This window comes from Ranitomeya variabilis, chromosome 4 (genome assembly GCF_051348905.1).
Source record: "Ranitomeya variabilis isolate aRanVar5 chromosome 4, aRanVar5.hap1, whole genome shotgun sequence".
NCBI lineage: Eukaryota > Metazoa > Chordata > Amphibia > Anura > Dendrobatidae > Ranitomeya > Ranitomeya variabilis.
This window is the reverse complement of record NC_135235.1, coordinates 636,856,353-636,878,934: the sequence shown is the minus strand read 5'-3', so window position 1 is coordinate 636,878,934 and position 22,582 is coordinate 636,856,353. Positions and strand designations below refer to the sequence as shown.

At 43.7% G+C, this 22,582-nt stretch overlaps 1 protein-coding gene across 1 annotated transcript; it reads right to left on the bottom strand.

Annotated features, from left to right (window-relative positions):
- Nucleotides 1-1,528: 1,528 nt before the first annotated feature.
- On the bottom strand, nt 1,529-13,925 carry LOC143767246 (uncharacterized). The gene is made up of 7 exons (XM_077255443.1): nt 13,872-13,925; nt 11,618-11,767; nt 11,309-11,488; nt 11,103-11,226; nt 10,922-11,019; nt 10,297-10,387; nt 1,529-3,517 (listed from the first exon to the last, which is right to left on the bottom strand). The coding sequence occupies exons 2-7, from the start codon at nt 11,687-11,689 to the stop codon at nt 2,079-2,081; spliced, it is 2,004 nt and encodes a 667-aa protein (XP_077111558.1). The 5' UTR covers nt 11,690-11,767; nt 13,872-13,925; the 3' UTR covers nt 1,529-2,078.
- Nucleotides 13,926-22,582: the final 8,657 nt, after the last annotated feature.

The following is a 22,582-nucleotide window of genomic DNA, read 5'->3' as shown; positions in this document are numbered from 1 at the left end:
AACTCAGAGGCTAGAGTCCGGAAACGGATGGTGTAATGGCTGAACATGGAGGAGCCCTGGGTTAAAACCAGAAGTTGGAGCGCGGTATCGTGGGTGACACGAGGCCTTAAAAGACATCGTGTCTATTTCTAGTTTTAAATAATTATGTGTTAAAATGAACTTTATCACCTCAGTAACAAAATTTATTTGTTCTAATGGTATCAGGTCATCTTCTTAACTGCCTCACATCCCTTCCCACTATCAATGACAGTGTAAAGGGATGTTATGATGTTACGAAACGTGTTTTGGGACTCTGGACTGCACTACTGGTCATGTATGCACACTGGTGCCTTTCTTATTTGCTTTCCCTGGTTATCTTCATATGTGGCCTTCAATCTAGCTCATTTATTATTACAACTTGCTGCTATAAACACTTATGCACTTTATCTGTAGCACTGCATTATATACTGGTGGATCTTAGAATCTACTATGCACTATGCAATATGACAAATCCACTAGTATTTGACTACGCACTAAGCACTTTATAAGTATGTCAGTTAATGCAGTTATTCTCTCATGTGTTATCATGCACTAAGTATTCATGCAGCACTGTATATGAATGAGTCATTTGTATGGAAAGTTACTATTTGGAATGGCATATTTATTATTGGTCCATTTGAGTATCATAAATTATAGGATATAGATCGAGCATATTGTTTTCCCATATAAATGCACTTTAATAGTATTACACTTTTGGTTAATTATTATATGGACTTCCTGTAATAAGGCTAATACTGACCTGTAATAAGCATGTATATTTTGCATCTGTAACTCCGTTGACTATTATTTTAAATGAAAATTGAATAAAAATGTATATTTTGATATTTTTTTCAGTACTTGGCATCTGCTTCCCATTATTTGTAGGATTATATTGAAGTTAGGAGTGCCAACCATGCTCCCAATCAGCACTGGCGTCACTGTCCTCACCTTCGGACAAATCGAACATCACGAAAAAGTCAAAGAACAGCCGCAGCCCTGGCTTCCTGTTGATGGGCAATACGTCCGAAGATGGGGACAGTGAAGCCGGCGCTGCTTGGACATAGGACTCATGTGATGTAACAATCTCACATAAGCCCCGGGAACACAAGTGCTAACACCACTAGAATGGCACCGGCACCGAAGGTGAGTATGAGTGTTTTTATTTTAATTATACCAAACATGAGGAATGATGAGGGGTTGTCCTAGTAGCGTACAACCTCTTTAAAGGGAACCTGTCACCCCCAAAATCGCGGGTGAGGTAAGCCCACCGGCATCAGGGGCTTATCTACAGCATTCTGTAATGCTGTAGATAAGACCCTGATGTATCCTGAAAGATGAGAGAAAGATGTTAGATTATACTCACCCAGGGGCATTCCCGCTGCTGGTCCGGGTCCGGCGCCTCCCATCTTGATCAGATGACGTCCTCTTCTGGTCTTCACGCTGCGGCTCCTGCCCAGGCGTACTTTGTCTGCCCTGTTGAGGGCAGAGCAAAGTACTGCAGTGCCTGAGCACTGCAGTATTTTGCTCTGCCCTCAACAGGGCAGACAAAGTACGCCTGCGCAGGAGCCGCAGCGTAAAGACCAGAAGAGGACGTCATCTGATGAAGATGGGAGGCGCAGGACCGGACCACGACACCCATCGGACCGGACCGCAGTGGGGAACGCCCCTGGGTGAGTATGATCTAACGTCTTTTTCTCATCTTTTAGGATACATCGGGGGCTTATCTACAGCATTACAGAATGCTGTAGATAAGCCCCTGATGCCGGTGGGCTTACCTCACCCACGATTTTGGGGGTGACAGCTTCCCTTTAAGAAGAAAAAAATTGGTTAAAACATTTCAATATACTTAACATGAAAAAGGGTTTCTCTGTTGTTGATTTCCGTGTAAACCATTTCCCACATTAAGAGCAAGAAAAAAGCTTCTCCCCTGAATGAATTTTTTGGTGACAAAGAAGAGATGATTTAATCACAAAACATTTTCCACATTCTAAACTGGTAAAAGGCTTCTCACCAATTTGAATTCTCTGGTGCCTAACAAAATATGATTTATCATTGCCACATTATGAACATGAAAAAGGCTTCTTCCCTGTGTGAGAACTTTGGTGTGTAACAAGATACCATTTATGCTTAAAAAATTTCCCACATTCTGAACAGGAAAAAGGTTTCTTCCCTGTGTGAGTTCTCTGGTGCTTAACCAAAGCTGATCTCTGGTTAAAACATTTCCCACATTCTGAACAGGAAAATGGCTTCTCCCCTGTGTGGGTTCTCTGGTGCTTAACCAAAGATGATTTCTGGTTAAAACTTTTCCCACATTCTGAGCATGAATATGGCTTCTCCCCTGTGTGAGTTCTTTGGTGTATAACAAGATTCCATTTCAGGTTAAAACATTTTCCACATTCTGAACAGGAAAAAGGCTTCTTCCCTGTATGAATTCTTTGGTGCTTAACAAAATGTGATTTCTGTGTAAAATATTTCCCACATTCTGAACAGGAAAAGGGCTTCTCCCCTGTGTGGGTTCTCTGATGGTTAACCAAATCTGATTTCTGGTTAAAACATTTCTCACATTCTGAACAGGAAAAGGGCTTCTTCCCTGAGTGAGTTCTCTGGTGCTTAACAAAACTTGATTTTTTTGCAAAATATTTCCCACATTCTGAACATAAAAACAGCTTCTCCTTTGTGTGAGTTTTCTTGTGAGTAACAAGATCTGATTTCTGGTTAAAACATTTCCCACATTCTGTACATGAATATGGCTTCTCCCCTGTGTGAGTTCTTTGGTGTATAACAAGATTCCATTTCAGGTTAAAACATTTTCCACATTCTGAACAGGAAAAAGGCTTCTTCCCTGTATGAATTCTTTGGTGCTTAACCAAATTTGATTTCTGGGTAAAATATTTCCCACATTCTGAACAGGAAAAAGGCTTCTCCCCTGTGTGGATTCTATGGTGGTTAACCAAATTCGATTTCTTGTTAAAACATTTCTCACATTCTGAACAGGAAAATGGCTTCTCCCCTGTGTGGGTTTTCTGGTGCTTAACAAGACTTGATTTCTGTGTAAAATATTTCCCACATTCTGAACATAAAAATGTCTTCTCCTCTGTGCGAGTTCTCTTGTGACTAACAAGATCTGATTTTTGGTTAAAACATTTCTCAGACTTGGAACAAGAAAATCCATTCTCAGCTGTGAGAATTTTTTGATGTTTAAAAGATTTTTTGAGAGGAAAACTATTTCCATATTCTGAATGTGAAAATGGCTTCTTTGCTTTAGGAGCAATTAGTTTTTTAATGCTTATTTTGTGACTTTGATTATCCTTAGTATTTGGTAATGAATCAGAAGACAGGACCTGTCTCGAAGGAGAAGACGACAGATATTTGCTGTGAAGGGATAATGATATATCTTGAGCAAAGGCATTCACTTCAATTGTATCCTGTGGGATCTCAAGATCATCTAATTTAAAAATTGAAGATGTCAGCTGTCCCTCTGATCTCCTGGTACAGTCATCTGCCAAGAATAAAACAAATTATTATTTTTGAATAAAATATCCTTTTATATTTTCTAACATTTTTACTACATCTGACAGTAAAAATGGAAAGTTATGTAATAACTAGATGGTGGCCCGATTCTAACGCATCGGGTATTCTAGAATATGCATGTCAAAGTAGTATATTGCCCAGCCACGTAGTATATTGCTCAGTCACGTAGTATATTGCCCAGCGACGTAGTATATTGCCCAGCCCGCCAGTCCCAGGGTTAGTATGACTATGAGCGCAGGCCCTGTAATGAAGTCGCGGTCACATGACCGTGACGTAATGGCAGGTCCTTCTCGTGCAGGCGCGCAGGCCCTGTGATGACGTCATGGTCACATGACCGTGACTTCATGGCAGGTCCTTCTCCCATAGCATCCTTAGCACCGGAACCTGCCGGCGGACAGGACGCGACGTCGGAGTGTGAGAATAACGTTTTTTTTCTTAATTATTATTATTTGTAACATTAGATCGTTTTACTATTGATGCAGCATACGCAGCATCAATAGTAAAAACTTGGTCACACAGGGTTAATAGCTGGGTAACCGGAGTGTGTTACACCGCGCTCCGGTAACACTGGCATTAACCCTGTGTGAGGGCTGACTGGATGACTGGAGGGGAGTATGGAGCGGGCACTGACTGCGGGGAGGAAAGAGCGGCCATATTGCCGTCGGACTGTGGCCGTCGCTGATTGGTCGTGGCCATTTTGGATTCCATGACAGACAGAGGCCGCGACCAATGAATATCCGTGACAGACGGAAGGACAGACAGACAGAAAGACGGAAGTGACCCTTAGACAATTATATAGTAGATATTGAACTATTCACCAATACAACAGTTCACAGTCTAATAGCATAGCATGAACCAGTGGGGAATGGTGTGGAACTGATTGTTCATTCTGCCTTCCAAATATGGAATAAAAAGACACCAAACAATAGTATGTTGGTGAAAATAATACCAATAAAAACTTCTACTCATCTCACAAAGTCCCCACTCAGGTCTTTCATCTGTCAATGGAAAAACAGAGGTTTCCACATTATTAGTGGCTCAAAAGCTCTTGGTAGGCAACATGGCTTGGATAAACCAGTCCAGCAATATCGGCTCTTGCAAAGTCAAATTTCCCTCTCACGTCTGAGCCTTGCAGTGTGCCCATATCACATTTAGCATCCATGTATTTAGCATTACTATCTTGACAAGAACCCACTTTATTTACTGTGCGTTCACCACACATGGGGCACAATATGGACACTATACATTGGGTAATAAAATGGCAAATGTACAATTTTCACTCGCCATCATCCACTGCTTGCTAACTTCCAGAAAGTGCCTGTGGAATCAAAATAGTCACTACTCTTATCGATTAGTTAGAATTTCCAAAATAGAGTTAATTTATGGGGATTTCTACTGCTCTGGTTTTCTGCTATCTATTATATAATTGTCTAAGGGGTACTTTCTGTCTGTCTGTCTGTCGGCAACTTCCGTCACGGAAATTCCGCGTCGCTGATTGATCTCGCCAGCTGCCTGTCCTGGCTGCCGCGACCATCAGCGACGGGCACAGTCCGGCCGAGAATTAGTCCCTCCCTACTCCCCTGCAGTCAGTGCCCGGCGCCCACATACTCCCCTCCAGTCAGCGCTCACACAGGGTTAATGCCACCGTTAACGGACCGCGTTATGCCGCGGGTAACGCACTCCGTTAACGCTGCTATTAACCCTGTGTGTCCCCAACTTTTTACTATTGATGCTGCCTATTCAGCATCAATAGTAAAAAGATGTCATGTTAAAATAATGAAAAAACAAAAAACCTGTTATTCTCACCTTCCGTAGTCAGCCGCCATCTTCCGTTCCCAGAGATGCATTGCGAAATTACCCAGAAGACTTAGTGGTCTCGTGAGACCGCTAAGTCATCAGGATAATTTCGCAATGCATCTTGGGAACGGAAAATGGCGGCAGTTGCGCGCGCATCGGCACAGCTTCGCTGGATCCCGGCAGGTGAGTATATAACTATTTTTTATTTTAATTATTTTTTTTAACAGGGATATGGTGCCCACACTGCTGTATACTACATGGGCTGTGGTATATACCACGTGGCTGCTATATACTACCTGGCCAGTGTTAGATACTATGTGGGCTGTGTTATATACTGCGTGGGCTGTGCTATATATTCTGTGGCCAGTATTATATACTGCGTGGGCTGTGTTATACACTGTTTGGGCTGTGTTATATACTGCGTGGCCTCCATTAACGCATCAGGTATTCTACAATATGTATGTATGTATATAGCAGCCACATAGTATATAGCACAGGCCACGTAGTATTTGTCTGCTATATACTACATGGCTCCTATATACTACGTGGCCTGTTCTATATACTATGTGGCTGCTATATACATACATATTCTAAAATACCCGATGCGTTAGAATCGGGCCACCATCTAGTTTTGTTATATTAGGGCATCTGCAAATGGTGCGTCATATTTTCTCTGGGATCATCACCTGTGCTGTCTGCTTCTGTCATCAGACACCACCTTATTCATTCTGAAGGCAGCTCTGGTAATGGAGGAGATGTCAAACCAGGAGCACTGGATGGTGCAGGCTCTGTCCAGCCACTGAGATTAGGGTTGCTGGGACCAGTAGTACCATCCAGTCTGGCAGTATGGGTGTGTATTGTAGAGCTGCAATAATCTGCTACCTGCTTCAGACAATTAGAAAGCATAACACCCTACTAAAGCTCGAAGCATATTGCTGGAAACTGACAGATACAGCCTTGTTCTACTCTGGTTCAGTCCTCTGTGCTCAGCTCCCAGACCCAACTATTTAACTATTCTTCTTGCCTTCTCACAGAACAGCAGGTAATGTCGTGGTCCTAGCCTAAGCATCTTTGTGTAAGTCTACACAAAGGCGTTAAAGGGTGACACAATAAAACATCTACTGAAATGATCGAACATAAGTCTTCTTCAGTTAAAAAAATGAGAATGTATAGGTGAAACCTCTCAGGAGTAATTAGAGTATGTGGCTCAGTGGCTCTTGACAATCTAAACTATCATAAGGGCCATTACTTTCTGTCAAATGAGTTTCAAGGAAAATTATACATTTAAAGATAACTATGTATAATATTGCAGAGCTGAGGTGTCTTGAATTTAGATCTTGGGCATTTGGCAGAGAAAATGGAGCCTTTTTTTAAAGACTATCAGGGAGTTACAGACATACATGAGGGCGGCCAATCCCAACACAATCAAACTCATTAATGGTGGACTATTAGGGCTGCTATAAGTCCTGGCCAGAGGGGCAGAGAAAGTATCAGTGCTACCCATTTCAGGAGAGATTGTGCAGTAATCTGAATTCCTTAGGATTGAAAACAAAATTTAATTTATGACGTGGAGGGAATCCATTAAACCAGGGCTCGAGCCATGCCAACACATCTCCTGCAGACGTGAATAAATGTATATTACAGCCATCAACCACACACAGCTTAGAGATATGCAGCGCCCCAGAGTCCTTTTTGCTGCAGTAATGTCATTCTTCCACCAGGGGGAGTGATATTACATCTAAAGGTACTAAAGGAGTTCATCTTTCCAGGTATCACAAACCATACACTACACTTCACACTCCAGTCCACCAGGGGGAGCCTTGCTCCTATCTATTAGGGCACTCCTCACAGAAGGGTAAAACTGGTGGGCTGGATAGAAAGTTAGACAGACGCTGCCTGGGTTTGACCCAGTGAGTTCCTGTGAGGCAGACAGGGGGAAAGGAGGAACATCTGAGCTGCAGACAGAGGATCCCTGTCAGGGGTGGGATCCTGACAGAGGCCTAGCAAGACAGAAAGTTACAGAGCTGCGCCTGCCCCACGTGCGGCAGCATCCTAAGAAAGGACACGAAGAGAATTATATTGTAGAGGGTGAGAAACGAAGTCACAGCACAAGGAGATAACACCAGGAGGAGTTCTGCCCTGTAAAGGCTGCCTCCTTCTGAGGCACGTTGCCGGTGGCTGGAACACCGAGGGAGTAATTGACTCTACGCTTTACTTCAGAGACCGGCAGGACAGTCAATTCCAAGTTGGCTGCCCGACCTTAATACCTAAGAAGACACGGTGGCAAATTGTGGGGGTCGGGGCATCTCTAGGGTCCCTATAAACAAGCTGCAGACCATCAGTCATACGGGTTTGCCCTATCCATACCATCTGGGGGACAGAGAGGAAGAAACAACATCTAGAACATCTACAATAGTTGTTAGGACCTTACCGAGTTGCTCAGCAGGGAGGTACTACAACACACAGGTGCTAGTAGGAAGGCTACTGATTTCCACCTGGATAAGGGGACTCTGGATGTGCCTTCGGACCGGCCGGACTCTGCCTACCCTGTGATCCGGTACTCTGCACTGTGGATGCTGAAGCCTCTAGTAAAGGTAAAGAGACTGCAACCTTGTGTCCTCGTTATTTACTGCGCCTTACATCGTCCACATCACCATCTACACTTCTGGGAAGCCCTGGGGACATACTTCACTTGTGGGAAGGTATACCATCTAGCTGCCATCACGTCACCCCAGCGGACCCCTAAGCAGCGTCGGTCACCCTGACCGAATACTAAACCAAGAGAGACCAAAATGCCCCTAAAATATAACTTTTAATTAGATAAGGTAAAAATGACCTTATGGGTCAGGAGACAATGGTTAATTTAACAATATAAACTTAACACTAAAAGGATAGAGGTATATAGGTGGGGGGGTGCTCTCTCCCTTACTCACCCTACCTTACCGCGGAGGTTGGCACCCTAAGTTCGACATGGCGCCCCCACTCGACGACGGCTCTCCCTTAAGACCCTAAGGGGGACTAACAAAGAAACACCAACACCAACACCAATATTTTTAAAGTGCTAATGTGCTTTAAAAAGTGCTTAAAAATAACACCTGCATAGGTATATATCAGTATTTCATATACCACTTTTTCAGAGTCCTAGGGCTCCAAAGGATGGGAGTCCTAGTGCCTTAATGCTAAGGTGCGTCTGTGAGCAGAGATTAGGATACACTCTTAACAATGATTGATCTATATGTGCCGTATCTTGAGCTCTATATTATCACTTAGTAATGAAGATAAAGTTTTTCCCAAACACTCGCTGATAAATATCAGCAGTATAACACACAAAAATAAATGAAATGAATGAGAAATTAGTGGCTATTTTCGTTAGCAATCAGATATATCATAAATAACAGTATTGTATGGATACTTAGTTCCTGCCACAATTTACAACATATCACAAAAAAAGGATAATAAAGAAACGACACTGTTTTTTACTCTAAGCTCAAGCTATCAAGTGACAGCATCCGCTGTATATTGACAAATATAAAGTCACAATCATGCTCACAAGTGACTCTTATATAAATTCACGTTATAAATCATATATTGAAAAAGATTTGCAGAGATATAGATAATCAATAGTTTGATAGTGGTCATAAAGAAGGGCAGTACAAAAAATGGTACTTATCAGTCAGTTGCCCATCCTATCCCTATCATTTTTACCTTATCTAATTAAAAGTTATATTTTAGGGGCATTTTGGTCTCTCTTGGTTTAATATTTAATATATGCTCCGTCCCAATTATTTTTGGTGTATTCACCCTGACCGAATACCACAGGTGGCGTCACGAACACTATCCCTATAAACTCTTGTCCTGTCATCACTGGACGCCCCTCAAAGGGCCACGGGCCGGGTCGGGCCACCATGACATTCCCCGAACCGAAGGACCTGGTACCGAGTACCCCATTGCCCTTACGTGGGGGCGCTCCAGATACATCATAGCACATGTGTAATGTTTTTTATGTAGTTAATCACAATCCTGTTTGAAGTTAGTTGGTTTTAAAAGAAATTGATAGTCCCTCACATCTGAGGTAATAGGTTTTTAGTCTGGTGAATTGTAGTTAGTTTACATCTCAAATTATTTAATAAAAGATGATTTTATGATATTTTGAATTTGTGCTTTTCTGTTCACTTCCTGTGGGACTTGATAGTGTAATGGACGGAATTAGATGTTATGTGATGCACATCAATATTGCTGGATCATTTTTGTGATAAGAGATGTGAATAAATGTATATTACAGCCATCTACCACACACAGCTTAGAGATATATCATGGCACATGTGTAATGTTTTTTATGTAGTTAATCACAATCTTCCTTGAAGTTAGTTGGTTTTAAAAGAAATTGAAAAGTTAGGATAAAGGAAAACTCTGTTGTTATTGTACATAAATTCACACTTGGCCCTCACTGCTCATCTAATGTAGTCGATCATAAAAGTGAAGTTTGGCCAGAAAGACTGAACTTGGTCATGTAGGGACCATATGAGCAAATTCAGCAGCCCAGAAGGGAAAGAACGTAGATTCATCCAATAAGATATCAGGGATCTAGGAAGCCAACAGCATCATTACCTTCCACATCATATTTTTCTTCAAGTGATTTTCTAACTTGTCAGCACATTCTACGTACGCTGTCATTTGGCTTTGTAGTTTACAAATCTGGCCAGGTTAGGGTTAGCGTCTTTTTATCCCAGGGGGTAGGTGTATCCTCCAGGTTCTATCTTCTATAGAAAAGGGTTTCAACAACGCACAAGGAAATTTGAACAGTTTTGGAAGGAGGAGAATGTTGTGGTCTAGAGGCAAAATGGTGAGCACACTATTGTAATAAGGCCCGACTACAAGACCGATAAAGCAGCCATAGCTGATGACTGAGAAGAATCTGTGACTTCTCTGCATTTAGTGGTTACTACTCACCTGGGTGGTCATATGTAGGAATCTCCTCTTTACACCACTCATCACCCCTCACATATGTCTCTGTAGTATTAATATGGGGCAGATCTTCACCCTGAAACAAATATTGTAAAAGTCAGAGACAGATGGAGAAGACACAGCAGGATTAGAGCCAGGTACGGACTGGGACTAAAATTCAGCCCTGGCATTTGTAATCACACAGGCCCATGTTGTCCCGTTTCCAAGCAACAGATAGGAATATATTAACAATATCGTGGATGGAGGAAAGCAAGATTTACTACAAGACCAATATTTATAATGATACACGTGGCATGCTGGGGTAAGTGACGGAGTCAGAGACTTTGTGCTCCATCACAACTGGTAACAGTATGGGCATCTTGAGAGCACTGATTCTGCTAACAACATAGCAGACAAGGCAGCCCATGACCAGACAGGCCCTTCTGGCATGTGCCAGAATTGCCCAATGGCAAGTCCGGCCCTGATTAGAGCTATTGATAGATATCTCCACCGTTCTCATTACACAATATAAAACATATAATACTGGTGGATAAAACAAGACTGAGCACAAGACCTTCACAGCCATCTACACATCATAGTGGAGATCTCATGACACCTTCTCTCCATCTACCTGATGATCCTGAGGAACATTGGGATTTTCTTGTTCACAGTCCAGTGGAAGAAGAGGACGGGGACATCTCTCTGGTGTTGTCCTCTCACTGGATAGAACTGGAGGAAACACATACAGGGACTGAGTTCATTCTTTACATACAGATAATTATAGGCCGTGTGTATTTAGTTCTGTCTATTACCTGGTGATGTGAGGGGCTGGGGAACCTCCATCATGACGTCCTTGTAGAGATGTTTGTGTCCTTCTAAATACTCCCACTCCTCCATGGAGAAATAGACGGCGACATCCTGACACCTTATAGGAACCTGACACATACAATGATACCGTCATCCCCCGATCCCTCCATAGCGTTACTGTATAATGTCCCAGAATTCCCAGCAGTGTCACCTCTCCAGTCAGCAGCTCAATCATCTTGTAGGTGAGTTCTAGGATCTTCTGGTCATTGAGGTCTTCATGTATCAGGGGGTGAGGTGGAGGCCCTGTGATTGGTCTCCAGATTCTTTCCCATCCCTCAGTCACAAGGTCCTGACAGCGCTCACTAGAGGTCTTCTTCACTACTGTGTAATCCTGGTTATGGAGAGACACATTGACATATCTCACTACAGACATTTCCAGAGTCCTCACCTCTCCAGTTCTGTCCATCTGTTATTCCCATAGATAAGAATGATGTAATGTGACGTCATCAGAATCTCTCACCTCTCCAGTAAGCCGGAAGAGGATCTCTAGGGTGAGGTGTAATATCCTCTCCGCCATCTTTTCTCTGCCCATATTTATTTTTGATGGGTAAATCAGGAAAATTTTCTTCTATAGATGAACTTCACAGAGAGGATCCGATATTGTAGAAAACTGAATGAGAAGAAGATGAGCCTATGTAACATCATGAAGGATCCTGTGTAATAATAAAATTACTGGAGATAATAATGGAAACATATTTTACAGTATTTAGTTTTCTTCTTTACATTGTAAGAGGGTCACTGGTTATGTGCTAGAGGGGAGATATGTTTCACTGAGGTTATTAGCTTCAGTGATATGAACTTGGAAGTTTACTAGTGCATGCTATGAGCTGATAGGGGTTAATAGGCCAGTCATGGAGAGTGAACAAACCGGAATGTCCCTACTGCAGTTCCTGAAGTCTCTGGGGTCTCTTGGATGTCATCGCAGGGGCTCACTATAAGAATAGGAGCTCCAATAATGTTACTTAGGAACCTTCACCAACAAATTTGTGTAACGGCAATTTATTATGTGTTTGTGAAAGGGGAGTAAATTTTAATATTTCGTAAAAATTAATTCAAAAAGTCATTGTTGTCTCCTCAGTAGGGTTGAGCGAAACGGATCGGACAAATTCAAAAGTCGCATGAAACCCGACCTGATCCTAGTGTGGGATCGGCCATGTGGTCGGCGATGATGGAGATGGAGAAGGAGGAGAAGGAGGAGAAGGAGGAGAAGGAGGAGAAGGAGAAGAAGGAGAAGGAGGAGGAGAAGAAGAAGAAGGAGGAGGAGAAGGAGAAGGAGGAGGAGAAGGAGAAGGAGAAGAAGAAGAAGGAGAAGAAGAAGAAGGAGAAGAAGGAGAAGAAGAAGAAGAAGAAGAAGAAGGAGAAGAAGGAGGAGGAGGGAGAGGGGAAGGAGGGGGAGGAGGATGACAACACCAGGCCCACACTGAAATACAGTGTCACATGACAACAAGATCCCTTATGTCAGAACCAATATACATACGTGACATAAAGATAATAAATGACACAAGTAACAGCAACAAAGGGAAAGAAACAAACAACCTCCGCACATCCATACCTGACATACAGGTATATACTATATACAGGAGGAGATGACACACACATGTATACTATATACATACATACTATGTATGTAGTGACAATCACTACATAAGGAACCCCCAAGGGATATGACAGCGGCTTAAAAAAAGGTGTCCGACCCCAGAACATGGCAACAGGTGCGTATTCACACCACAACTCCCTTTCCATGATCTTCCTATGAAACGCTGCTTGTGCCGACAGCTGATGGATCTCACATCACAGATCCGACAGGATCTTCTCCTGGCTTGTTTAACCCCTTACTGAGCGGGCCTAATTTTTTAAATTTGACCAGTGTCACTTTAAGTGGTAATAACTCTGGAACACTTCAACAAATCCCAGTGATTTTGAGATTGTTTCTTCATGACACATTATGTTTTATGATAATGGTAAATTTAGGTTGATGTGTTTTGTGTTTAGTTATAAATAATATCAGAAATTTAACAAGCATGTACAAAATTAGCAATTTTGAATCTTTGAATAAATTATTCCTTTAATCCGGATAGTAATACCACAGAAAAACATTAATAAATAACATTTCACACATGTCTGCTTTACATCAGCACTGTTTGTAAAATGTTATTTGATTTTGTTAGCCTTTTAGGAGGTTTAAAAATGAGATTGCAATTTTTACTTTTTTCAAGGAAATTTTCAAAACTTGTTTTTTTGAGGGACCTATCCAGGTTTGGAGTGACTTTGGGGCTCCGATATATTGGAAAACTTCCAAAGGTGATACTATTTTAAAACAACACCCCCCACATATTAAAAACTTGTCAGGTAGTTTATTAACCCTTCAGGTGATTTTCAGGAATTAAGGCAAAGTTACATAACAGGAAGGAAAAATGTTGTTTTTACCACCTAAATGTCGCTAACTTCTGAACAGACCACTATAGATGGAAGACTTTAAGGCCGTTATTTGGTCATGATGGCAAACATCAGGGCCACACAATCATGATCTCAGTGTGCCGATGGGGACAAAGAGGGAGAAGTCACACTCTGTTAACCAATTATATGGTGTACGGTAGTCTCGATTAAGGGGTTAAACAGATCTGGACCGTGCCGACACTATGCTATTCTCTTATATCTCAGTTCAGTAAAAAAAAAAACGTATCGGCGGTCATTAAGGGGTTAATAGGACTTACATGAGGAACCAGCCCAGAAAGCAGAAGATCCAGAGAGTGTCTGTCACATGGCTGTTCTGTGCGCACGGGACCTGTGATGAGGTCACAGGAGGGGAGGAGTCAGGGGTCACATGATCAGGGGCCTCAGTGTCCGCAGGACGCTGCTGTGCTGGTTGTCATGGTGCTGAATGAGGGGAAGTTTCTGTGTGGGGTCAGGAGGGGTTTACAGTGTGGATGTAGCAGAGCCGTGTGTGTTCAAGGTGTATGGAGCGGAGCCATGTGTGTACGAGGTGTACAGCGCGGAGTTGAGTGTGTACGAGGTGTACGGAGCGGAGCCGCGTGTGTACGAGGTGTACGAAGTGGAGCCGCGTGTTTACAAGGTGTATGGAGCAGAGCCGCGTGTGTACGAGGTGTACGGAGCAGAGCCACGTGTGCAAGGTGTATAGAGAGGAGTCGTGTGTGTACGAGGTGTACGGAGCGCAGCCGCGTGTGTACGAGGTGTACGGAGCTGAGCCATGTGTGCAAGGAGTACGGAGTGGAGTCGTGTGTGTACGAGGTGTACGGAGCTGAGCCATGTGTGCAAGGAGTACGAAGAGGAGCCGCATGTGTACGAGGTATACAGAGCAGACACTAGCTGTATCGGATTGGAGCAGATATTGCTCCTCGCTCTGACACTGACTGGCACAGGAGACACGGAGAGCTCTTTATCAGTGGCGTACCGGAGCTGCAGCGACGTGAGTAGTCAGTGGTGCTGCACGGCTGGATAACATCATTCAGCGCCGTGGGAGTGGAAGCTGCCGGCTGCTGCGAGGGAGAGCGTTAAAAGATGTGTGTGTAGTGATGAAGAAGGCAATGATGGGGGTGTGAGGGCAATGATGGGTGGGGTAACCATGTGTGGCCATTATACTGTACCCAGCATTATGTTGGGCCATTACACTGTACCCAGCTGTTGTGAATTCTGCTCTTGGGTTCCCTCCGGTGGTTGTTGGTGGTAGCGCAGTTGTCTCTGGATTGTAATCCAGGGCAGGTGTTTCTGCTTATTGCAGCTCTACTAGGTATTTAGGTGTGCAGGATCCATTACTCTTTGCCAGTTGCCCATTGTACTTGGAGGATTCACATCTCTGTCTGGTTTCTCCTGCCCTGCGGCCCAAATCAGCAAAGATAAGTTCTTGTTTTTGTTTCTGCAGCCCACATGCTGTGGGCTTTTCAGTTCAGTGCTATTGAATGTTTTTTCTTGTCCAGTTTAGACTGTGTAAGGATTTATTCAGTCAAGTTGGATTCTCAGGAGATGCAGATATACATTCCCTGTCTTTAGTTAGATGGTGGAATTTTTGTATTTTCTGCTGTGGATATTTTTTAGTGTTTTAATACTGACCGCTTAGTATTCTGTCCTATCCTTTTCTATTTAGCTAGAGTGGCCTCCTTTGCTAAATCCTGTTTTCAGTCTGCGTGTGTTTTTCCTCTCCTCTCACAGTCAATATTTGTGGGGGGCTGCCTATCCTTTGGGGTTTTTCTCTGAGGCAAGATAGTATTCCCATTTCTATCTATAGGGGTATTTAGTCCTCCGGCTGTGTCGAGGTGTCTAGGATTGTTAGGTACATCCCACGGCTACTTCTAGTTGCGGTGTTAAGTTCAGGGTTTGCGGTCAGTACAGGTTCCACCTTCTCCAGAGAAAGTTTCATGCTGCTCCACGGTCACCGGATCATAACAGTACAACTGGCCAATAATGAGTTAAATGCATCTCAGAAGAAGGGAAGGAAGGTGTTGAGCCATTTTTTTTTGTGTAGTCTGCTTTGTCTTTCCTTCCCTCTTTACCACTGGGTGGCTGAGCAGTTTTTTGCTAGCATGGATGTTCAGGGATTAGCTTCTCGTGTAGATTAGCTTGCTGCTAGAGTACAGGGTATTTCGGATTATATTGTTCAGACTCCGGTTTTAGAACCTAAGATTCCTACTCCTGATTTGTTTTTTGGTGACAGATCCAAATTTTTGAGTTTTAAAAACTACTGTAAACTGTTTTTTGCTCTAAAACCTCGAACCTCTGGTGATTCCATTCAGCAGGTTAAAATTGTCATCTCCCTGCTGCGTCGCGATCCTCAGGATTGGGCATTTTCCCTGGAATCGGGGAATCCGGCCTTGCTTAATATAGACGCCTTTTTCCAGGCTCTAGGATTATTATATGATGAACCAAATTCTGTGGATCAAGCGGAGAAGACCTTGTTGGCCCTGTCTCAGGGTCAAGAAGCGGCAGAATTCTACTGTCAGAAATTTAGAAAATGGTCTGTGTTGACTAAATGGAATGATGATGCTTTGGCGGCAATTTTCAGAAAGGGTCTTTCTGAATCCGTTAAAGATGTTATGGTGGGGTTTCCCACGCCTGTTGATCTGAGTGATTCTATGTCTTTGGCCATTCAGATTGATCGGCGCTTGCGAGAGCGCAGATCTGTGCGCGCTGTGGCATCGTCCTCAGAGCAGATGCCTGAGCCAATGCAGTGTGATAGGATTCTGTCTAGAACGGAACAGCAAGGATTCAGACATCTGAATAGGTTGTGTTTTTATTGTGGCAATGCTTCTCATGTCATTTTGGTCTGTCCTAAACGTACAAAGAGGATCGCTAGTTCATTTACCATCAGTACTGTACAACCTAAATTTCTGTTATCTGTGTCCTTGATCTGCTCATTGTCTTCAGTTTCTGTCATGGCGTTTGTGGATTCAGGTGCCGCCTTGAACTTAATGGACTTTGAGTTTGCCAGGCATTGTGGTTTTTCCTTGCAGTCTTTGCAGAACCCTATTCCTTTAAGGGGCATTGATGCTACACCCTTGGCTAAAAATAAGCCTCAGTTTTGGACACAGGTGACCATGTGCATGACGCCAGCCCTTCAGGAAGATTGTTAATTTCTGGTGTTGCATAATTTGCATGATGCTATCGTGCTGGGTTTTCCGTGGTTGCAGGTACATAATCCTGTGTTGGATTGGAAGTCTATGTCTGTGATTAGTTGGGGTTGTCAGGGGGTTCATAATGACGTCCCTTTGATGTCAATCTCCTCTTCTTCCTCTTCTGAAATTCCAGAGTTTTTGTCTGATTTTCAGGATGTATTCGATGAGCCCAAGTCCAGTGCTGTTGTGAATTCCGTTTTTGGGCTCCCTCCTGTGGTTGTGAATGGTACTTTTGTGAGTTCTGCCCTTGGGCTCCCTCTGGTGGTTTCGAGTGGAACTGCTGCTCCTTGAGTTTAGCTGTAGCAGCTGCTTTCACTGATCGCCTCTCCTGGCTTTGCTATTTAACCTGGCTCTGGTCTTCAGTTCATGCCAGCTGTCAATGTTCTGGGTTGGATTCAGATCTCTCCTTGGATTTCTCTTTGGCCTGTCCATTTCAGCAAAAGATAAGTTTTTGCTAGTTCTTTGGTTGTCCATTTGCTGTGGACTTTATTGCTCAACTTATGTTATGTTTCTTTTGTCCAGCTTGTCATTATGATATATTCAGGCTAGCTGGAAGGTCTGAGGAAGCAGATTTGCCCTCCACACCGTGAGTCGGTGTGGAGATCATTTTTGTAAACTCTGCGTGGATTTTTAGTTTTTAATACTGACCGCACAGTATTCTTTCCTATTCTGTCTATTTAGATTAGTATTGGCCCCCTTTGCTAAAATCTGTTTTCATTTCTGTGTATGTCATCCACTCACAGTCAATATTTGTGGGGGGCTATCTTTCCTTTGGGGGTTTTCTCTGAGGCAAGATAGTTTTCTGTTTCCATCTTTAGGGGTAGTTAGTTCTCAGGCTGTGACGAGGTGTCTAGGGAGTGACAGGAACATCCCACGGCTATTTCTAGTGTTGGTGTTAGGATTAGGAACTGCGGTCAGTATAGATGCCACCTCCTCAGAGCTTGTCCCATGTTGCTCTTTAACCACCAGGTCATATCAGTGTTGCTCCTTAACCACCAGGTCATAACACAGTGCCCTTCCACCGCATAGGGACTGTGATTGTGCGATTGACTTGATTCCAGGCTGTAAGTTTCCTAAGGGTCGACTTTTCAACCTGTCTGTACCTGAACATACCGCCATGCGGAGTTATGTTAAAGGGACACTGTCACCTGAATTTGGAGGGAACAATTTTCAGCCACAGGGGCGGGGTTATTGGGTGTTTGATTCACCCTTTCCTTACCCGCTGGCTGCATGCTGGCTGCAATATTGGATTGAAGTTCATTCTCTGTCCTCCGTAGTACACGCCTGAGTAAGGCAAGATTCCCTTGTGCAGGCATGTACTACGGAGGACAGAGAATGAACTTCAATCCAATATTGCAGCCAGCATGCAGCCAGCGGGTAACGAAAGGGTGAATCAAACACCCAAAAACCCCGCCCCTGTGGCTGAAAATTGTTCCCTCCAAATTCAGGTGACAGTGTCCCTTTAAGGAGTCTTTGGAGAAAGGGCATATTCGGCCATCTTCTTCACCGTTGGGAGCGGGATTTTTTTTTGTTGCTAAGAAGGATGGTTCCTTGAGACCCTGTATTGATTATCGCCTCTTGAATAAGATCACTGTCAAGTTTCAATACCCTTTGCCTCTGCTTTCCGATTTGTTTGCTAGGATTAAAGGGGCTAGTTGGTTTACTAAGATTGACCTTCGGGGGGCATATAATCTTGTCCGTATTAAGCAGGGTGATGAATGTAAAACTGCGTTTAATACGCCCAAAGGTCATTTTGAATACCTTGTGATGCCATTCGGGCTCTCTAATGCTCCTTCTGTTTTTCAGTCCTTCATGCACGATATCTTCCGGACTTATCTTGATAAATTCATGATTGTATATTTGGATGACATTTTAATTTTTTCCGATGATTGGGAGTCTCATGTGAAACAGGTCAGGATGGTATTTCAAATCCTTAGTGATAATGCTTTGTTTGTGAAGGGGTCTAAGTGTCTCTTTGGAGTTCAGAAGGTTTCTTTTTTGGGCTTCATTTTTTCCCCCTCATCTATAGAGATGGATCCGGTTAAGGTTCAGGCCATTCATGATTGGATTCAACCCACATCCGTAAGGAGCCTTCAGAAATTTTTGGGCTATGCTAATTTTTATCGCCGTTTCATTGCTAACTTCTCCAGTGTGGTTAAACCCTTGACCGATTTGACGAAGAAAGGCGCTGATGTGACAAATTGGTCCTCTGCGGCTGTCTCTGCCTTTCAGGAGCTTAAGCGCCGATTTACTTCTGCCCCGGTGTTGCGTCAACCGGATGTTTCTCTTCCGTTTCAGGTTGAGGTTGACGCTTCTGAGATTGGGGCAAGGGCCGTTTTGTCTCAGAGGGATTCTGTTGGTTCCTTGTTGAAACCGTGTGCCTTCTTTTCCCGTAAGTTTTCGCCTGCTGAACGCAATTATGATGTCGGCAATCGGGAGTTGTTAGCTATGAAGTGGGCGTTTGAGGAGTGGCGACATTGGCTTGAGGGAGCTAAGCACCGTATCGTGGTCTTGACCAATCATAAGAATCTGATTTACCTCGAGTCTGCCAGACGGCTGAATCCTAGGCAGGCTCGATGGTCCTTGTTTTTTTCCGGTTTCGATTTCGTGGTCTCGTATCTTTCGGGTTCTAAGAATATTAAGGCTGATGCCCTCTCTAGGAGTTTTTTGCCTGATTCTTCTGAGGTCCTTGAACCGGTCGGCATTTTGAAAGAAGGGGTGGTTCTTTCTGCCATTTCCCCTGATTTACGACGGGTTCTTCAGGAATTTCAGGCAAGTTGGATTCTCAGGAGATGCAGATATACATTCCCTGTCTTTAGTTAGATGGTGGAATTTTTGTATTTTCTGCTGTGGATATTTTTTAGTGTTTTAATACTGACCGCTTAGTATTCTGTCCTATCCTTTTCTATTTAGCTAAAGTGGCCTCCTTTGCTAAATCCTGTTTTCGGTCTGCGTGTGTTTTTCCTCTCCTCTCACAGTCAATATTTGTGGGGGGCTGCCTATCCTTTGGGGTTTTTCTCTGAGGCATGATAGTATTCCCATTTCTATCTATAGGGGTATTTAGTCCTCCGGCTGTGTCGAGGTGTCTTCTAGTTGCGGTGTTAAGTTCAGGGTTTGCGGTCAGTACAGGTTCCACCTTCTCCAGAGAAAGTTTCATGCTGCTCCACGGTCACCGGATCATAACACCCAGCATCATGTGGGGCCATTATACAATAATCAAGCGAGGTGAGTAATCCAACAGGAATCAAGTCGACAATAGCAATTGGATACTGTAAAACTTAAACTTTAATAGGTTCCTTAAAAATGTAATAAAATCTTGAAAAAATACAAAAAAAGGGGGGGAGGGAAACCCTAGTGAAATGAAGTGCCCCATTGCCCGATAATGGGTACAGTTTACAGTATCCAATTGCTATTTTCGGCCATTATACTATACCCAGCATCGTGTGGGGCCATTATACTGTACCCAGCATCATGTGGGGCCATTATACTGTACAAAGCATTGTTGGGGTGGTCTGCAAGTCAGACCCTTTTAGGGATATTGGATGGCTGCCAAATGAGTGAGTTCTCCGGAGTGATGGACACAGACAGATGTGGTATCTGATCAGACCATGTTTATTGGAGGAAATAACATTCGGTTATATACACATTTGAGTAGGCGTATACATTCTATCCACCAATCAGCTGTTTATTACATATGAAATCATCCTATAATTCATCAGGTCTAATTCCTAATAAGGACATCTCTGAGCAAGGTGACTATGACACAAGGGGTAACTTAGGTTTATCTATGAAAGGGGCTAAGGGTACTGTCACACAGTGCAATTTTGATCGCTACGACGGCACGATTCGTGACGTTCTAGCGATATCGTTACGATATCGTTGTGTCTGACACGCTACTGCGATCCGGATCCCCGCTGAGAATCGTACGTCGTAGCAGATCGTTTGAAACTTTCTTTCGTCATCTAGTGTCCCGCTGTGGCGGCATGATTGCATCGTGTGACACAGGTTGTATACGATGTGCGCACAGTAACCAACGGCTTCTACATCGCAAATATGTCATGAAATTATCGCTCCAGCGCCGTGTATTGCAACGTGTGACCGCAGTCTACGACGCTGGAGCGATAATTATACGACGCTGCAACGTCACGAATCGTGCCGTCGTAGCGATGAAAATGGCACTGTGTGACAGTACCCTAAGGGTCTAAGTCTTATCTTTATTAGGCCTAACCCTTGTCCATAGACTTAATCATCGAAGGTGATCAGTGATCACGTTGTGAGCAGGTATGATTAAGTACAAAGTCTCGGACATGTCAGAACATATTCCTAAGAATCCCATATGTGAATTATAGGCCACATTAAGGTGGTCCCTGATTTCCCTATCAGCATCATGTGAGGCCATTATACAGTATGCAGCATCATGTGGGGCCAGTAAACTGTATGCAGCATCATGTGGGGCCATTATACTGTACAAAGCATCATGTGAGGCCATTATACTGTACAAAGCATCATGTGGGGCCAGTATACTGTACGCAGCATCTTGTGGGGCCATTATACAGTATGGAGCGCTGTGTGTGGCCATTATACAGTATGGAGCATCATGTGTGGCCATTTTACAGTATGGAGCACTATGTGTGGCCACTATACTGTATGGAGCACTATGTGTGGCCCTTATACAGTATGGAGCACTATGGGTGGCCATTAAACAGTATGGATCACTATGTGTGGCCATTATACAGTATGGAGCACTGTGTGTCCATTATACAGTATTGAGCATCACGTGTTGCCATTATTCAGTATGGAGCACTGTGTGGCATATTTTTTTCTGTTTATAATTGTTTATGAAACAGTGATCAGCAGTGCTAAATGGGTGTGGTTGGGGCATTGATATGGTTGTGACTAGTTGTGAAATGAGCGTGGTCAGAGGCATGGCCTAAAATTTGCCGCAGCGCGCTACACGCGCCGCAAGCTCAGTCCCTCTTTCCCTTCTTCAAAAGTTGGGAGGTATGCTTCCACTATACGCTGGTTTGTAGTCCCTTGCTGCCTGTAGTTGTCTAACAAGGTCCTCTTTTTCCCCTGTCCAGGATAGTACCTGCACGGTAGGCAACTTGAGCCGTCTCTTTGGGGTCTCTGTCCACAGTGACTCCGGGCTCTGATTGCTGCTGTACCTCAGGTATAAGTGGGCAAGTCTCTTTTAGTTTCCTGCCCTCCGGTTCTGCCGTGGGGCCTGTAGTTCCTCACAGCCTCGGGTTCACCATGCCTGGTTTCTGCGATCAGCTTAGAGGGGCCCAGTCGCAGCCCTCCTCTAGCTACTAAGTCCTTCTGTGCTCTGTTATGGACCTGGTGGTTAGGAGCACCCGGAATGACCTGATAGTTAAACTAGAAATAAGGACAAGCTCTGGGGAAGTGGGAACTCTGCTGACCGCAAACCCTACTCCTATCACACACACTAGAAATAGCCGTGGAGCGTACCTAACTCTCCCTAGACGCCTCTTCACAGCCTAAGAGCTAACTACCCCTAAAGATAGAAATAGAAGCCTTACCTTGCCTCAGAGAAATTCCCCAAAGGAAAAGGCAGCCCCCACATATATTGACTGTGAGTTAAGAGGAAAGTCACAAACACAGGAATGAAACAGGTTTTAGCAAAGGAGGCCAGTCTTCACTAAATAGTCAGAGGATAGAAAAGGGAACTATGCGGTCAGCACAAAAAAACTATAAAAACCACGCAGAGTATGCAAAAAGACCTCCATACCGACTCACGGTGTGGAGTTGCAACTCTGCACCCCCAGAGCTTCCAGCTA

Excerpts from the sequence above, each read along its gene's own strand:
- LOC143767246 (XM_077255443.1), bottom strand. The coding sequence starts at position 11,689 with ATGGGCAGAGAAAAGATGGCGGAGAGGATATTACACCTCACCCTAGAG. Across the intron at positions 11,227-11,308 it reads TTGAGCTGCTGACTGGAGAG|GTTCCTATAAGGTGTCAGGA; the intron begins GTGACACTGCTG and ends TGTATGTGTCAG. Across the intron at positions 11,020-11,102 it reads CCAGCCCCTCACATCACCAG|TTCTATCCAGTGAGAGGACA; the intron begins GTAATAGACAGA and ends TGTTTCCTCCAG.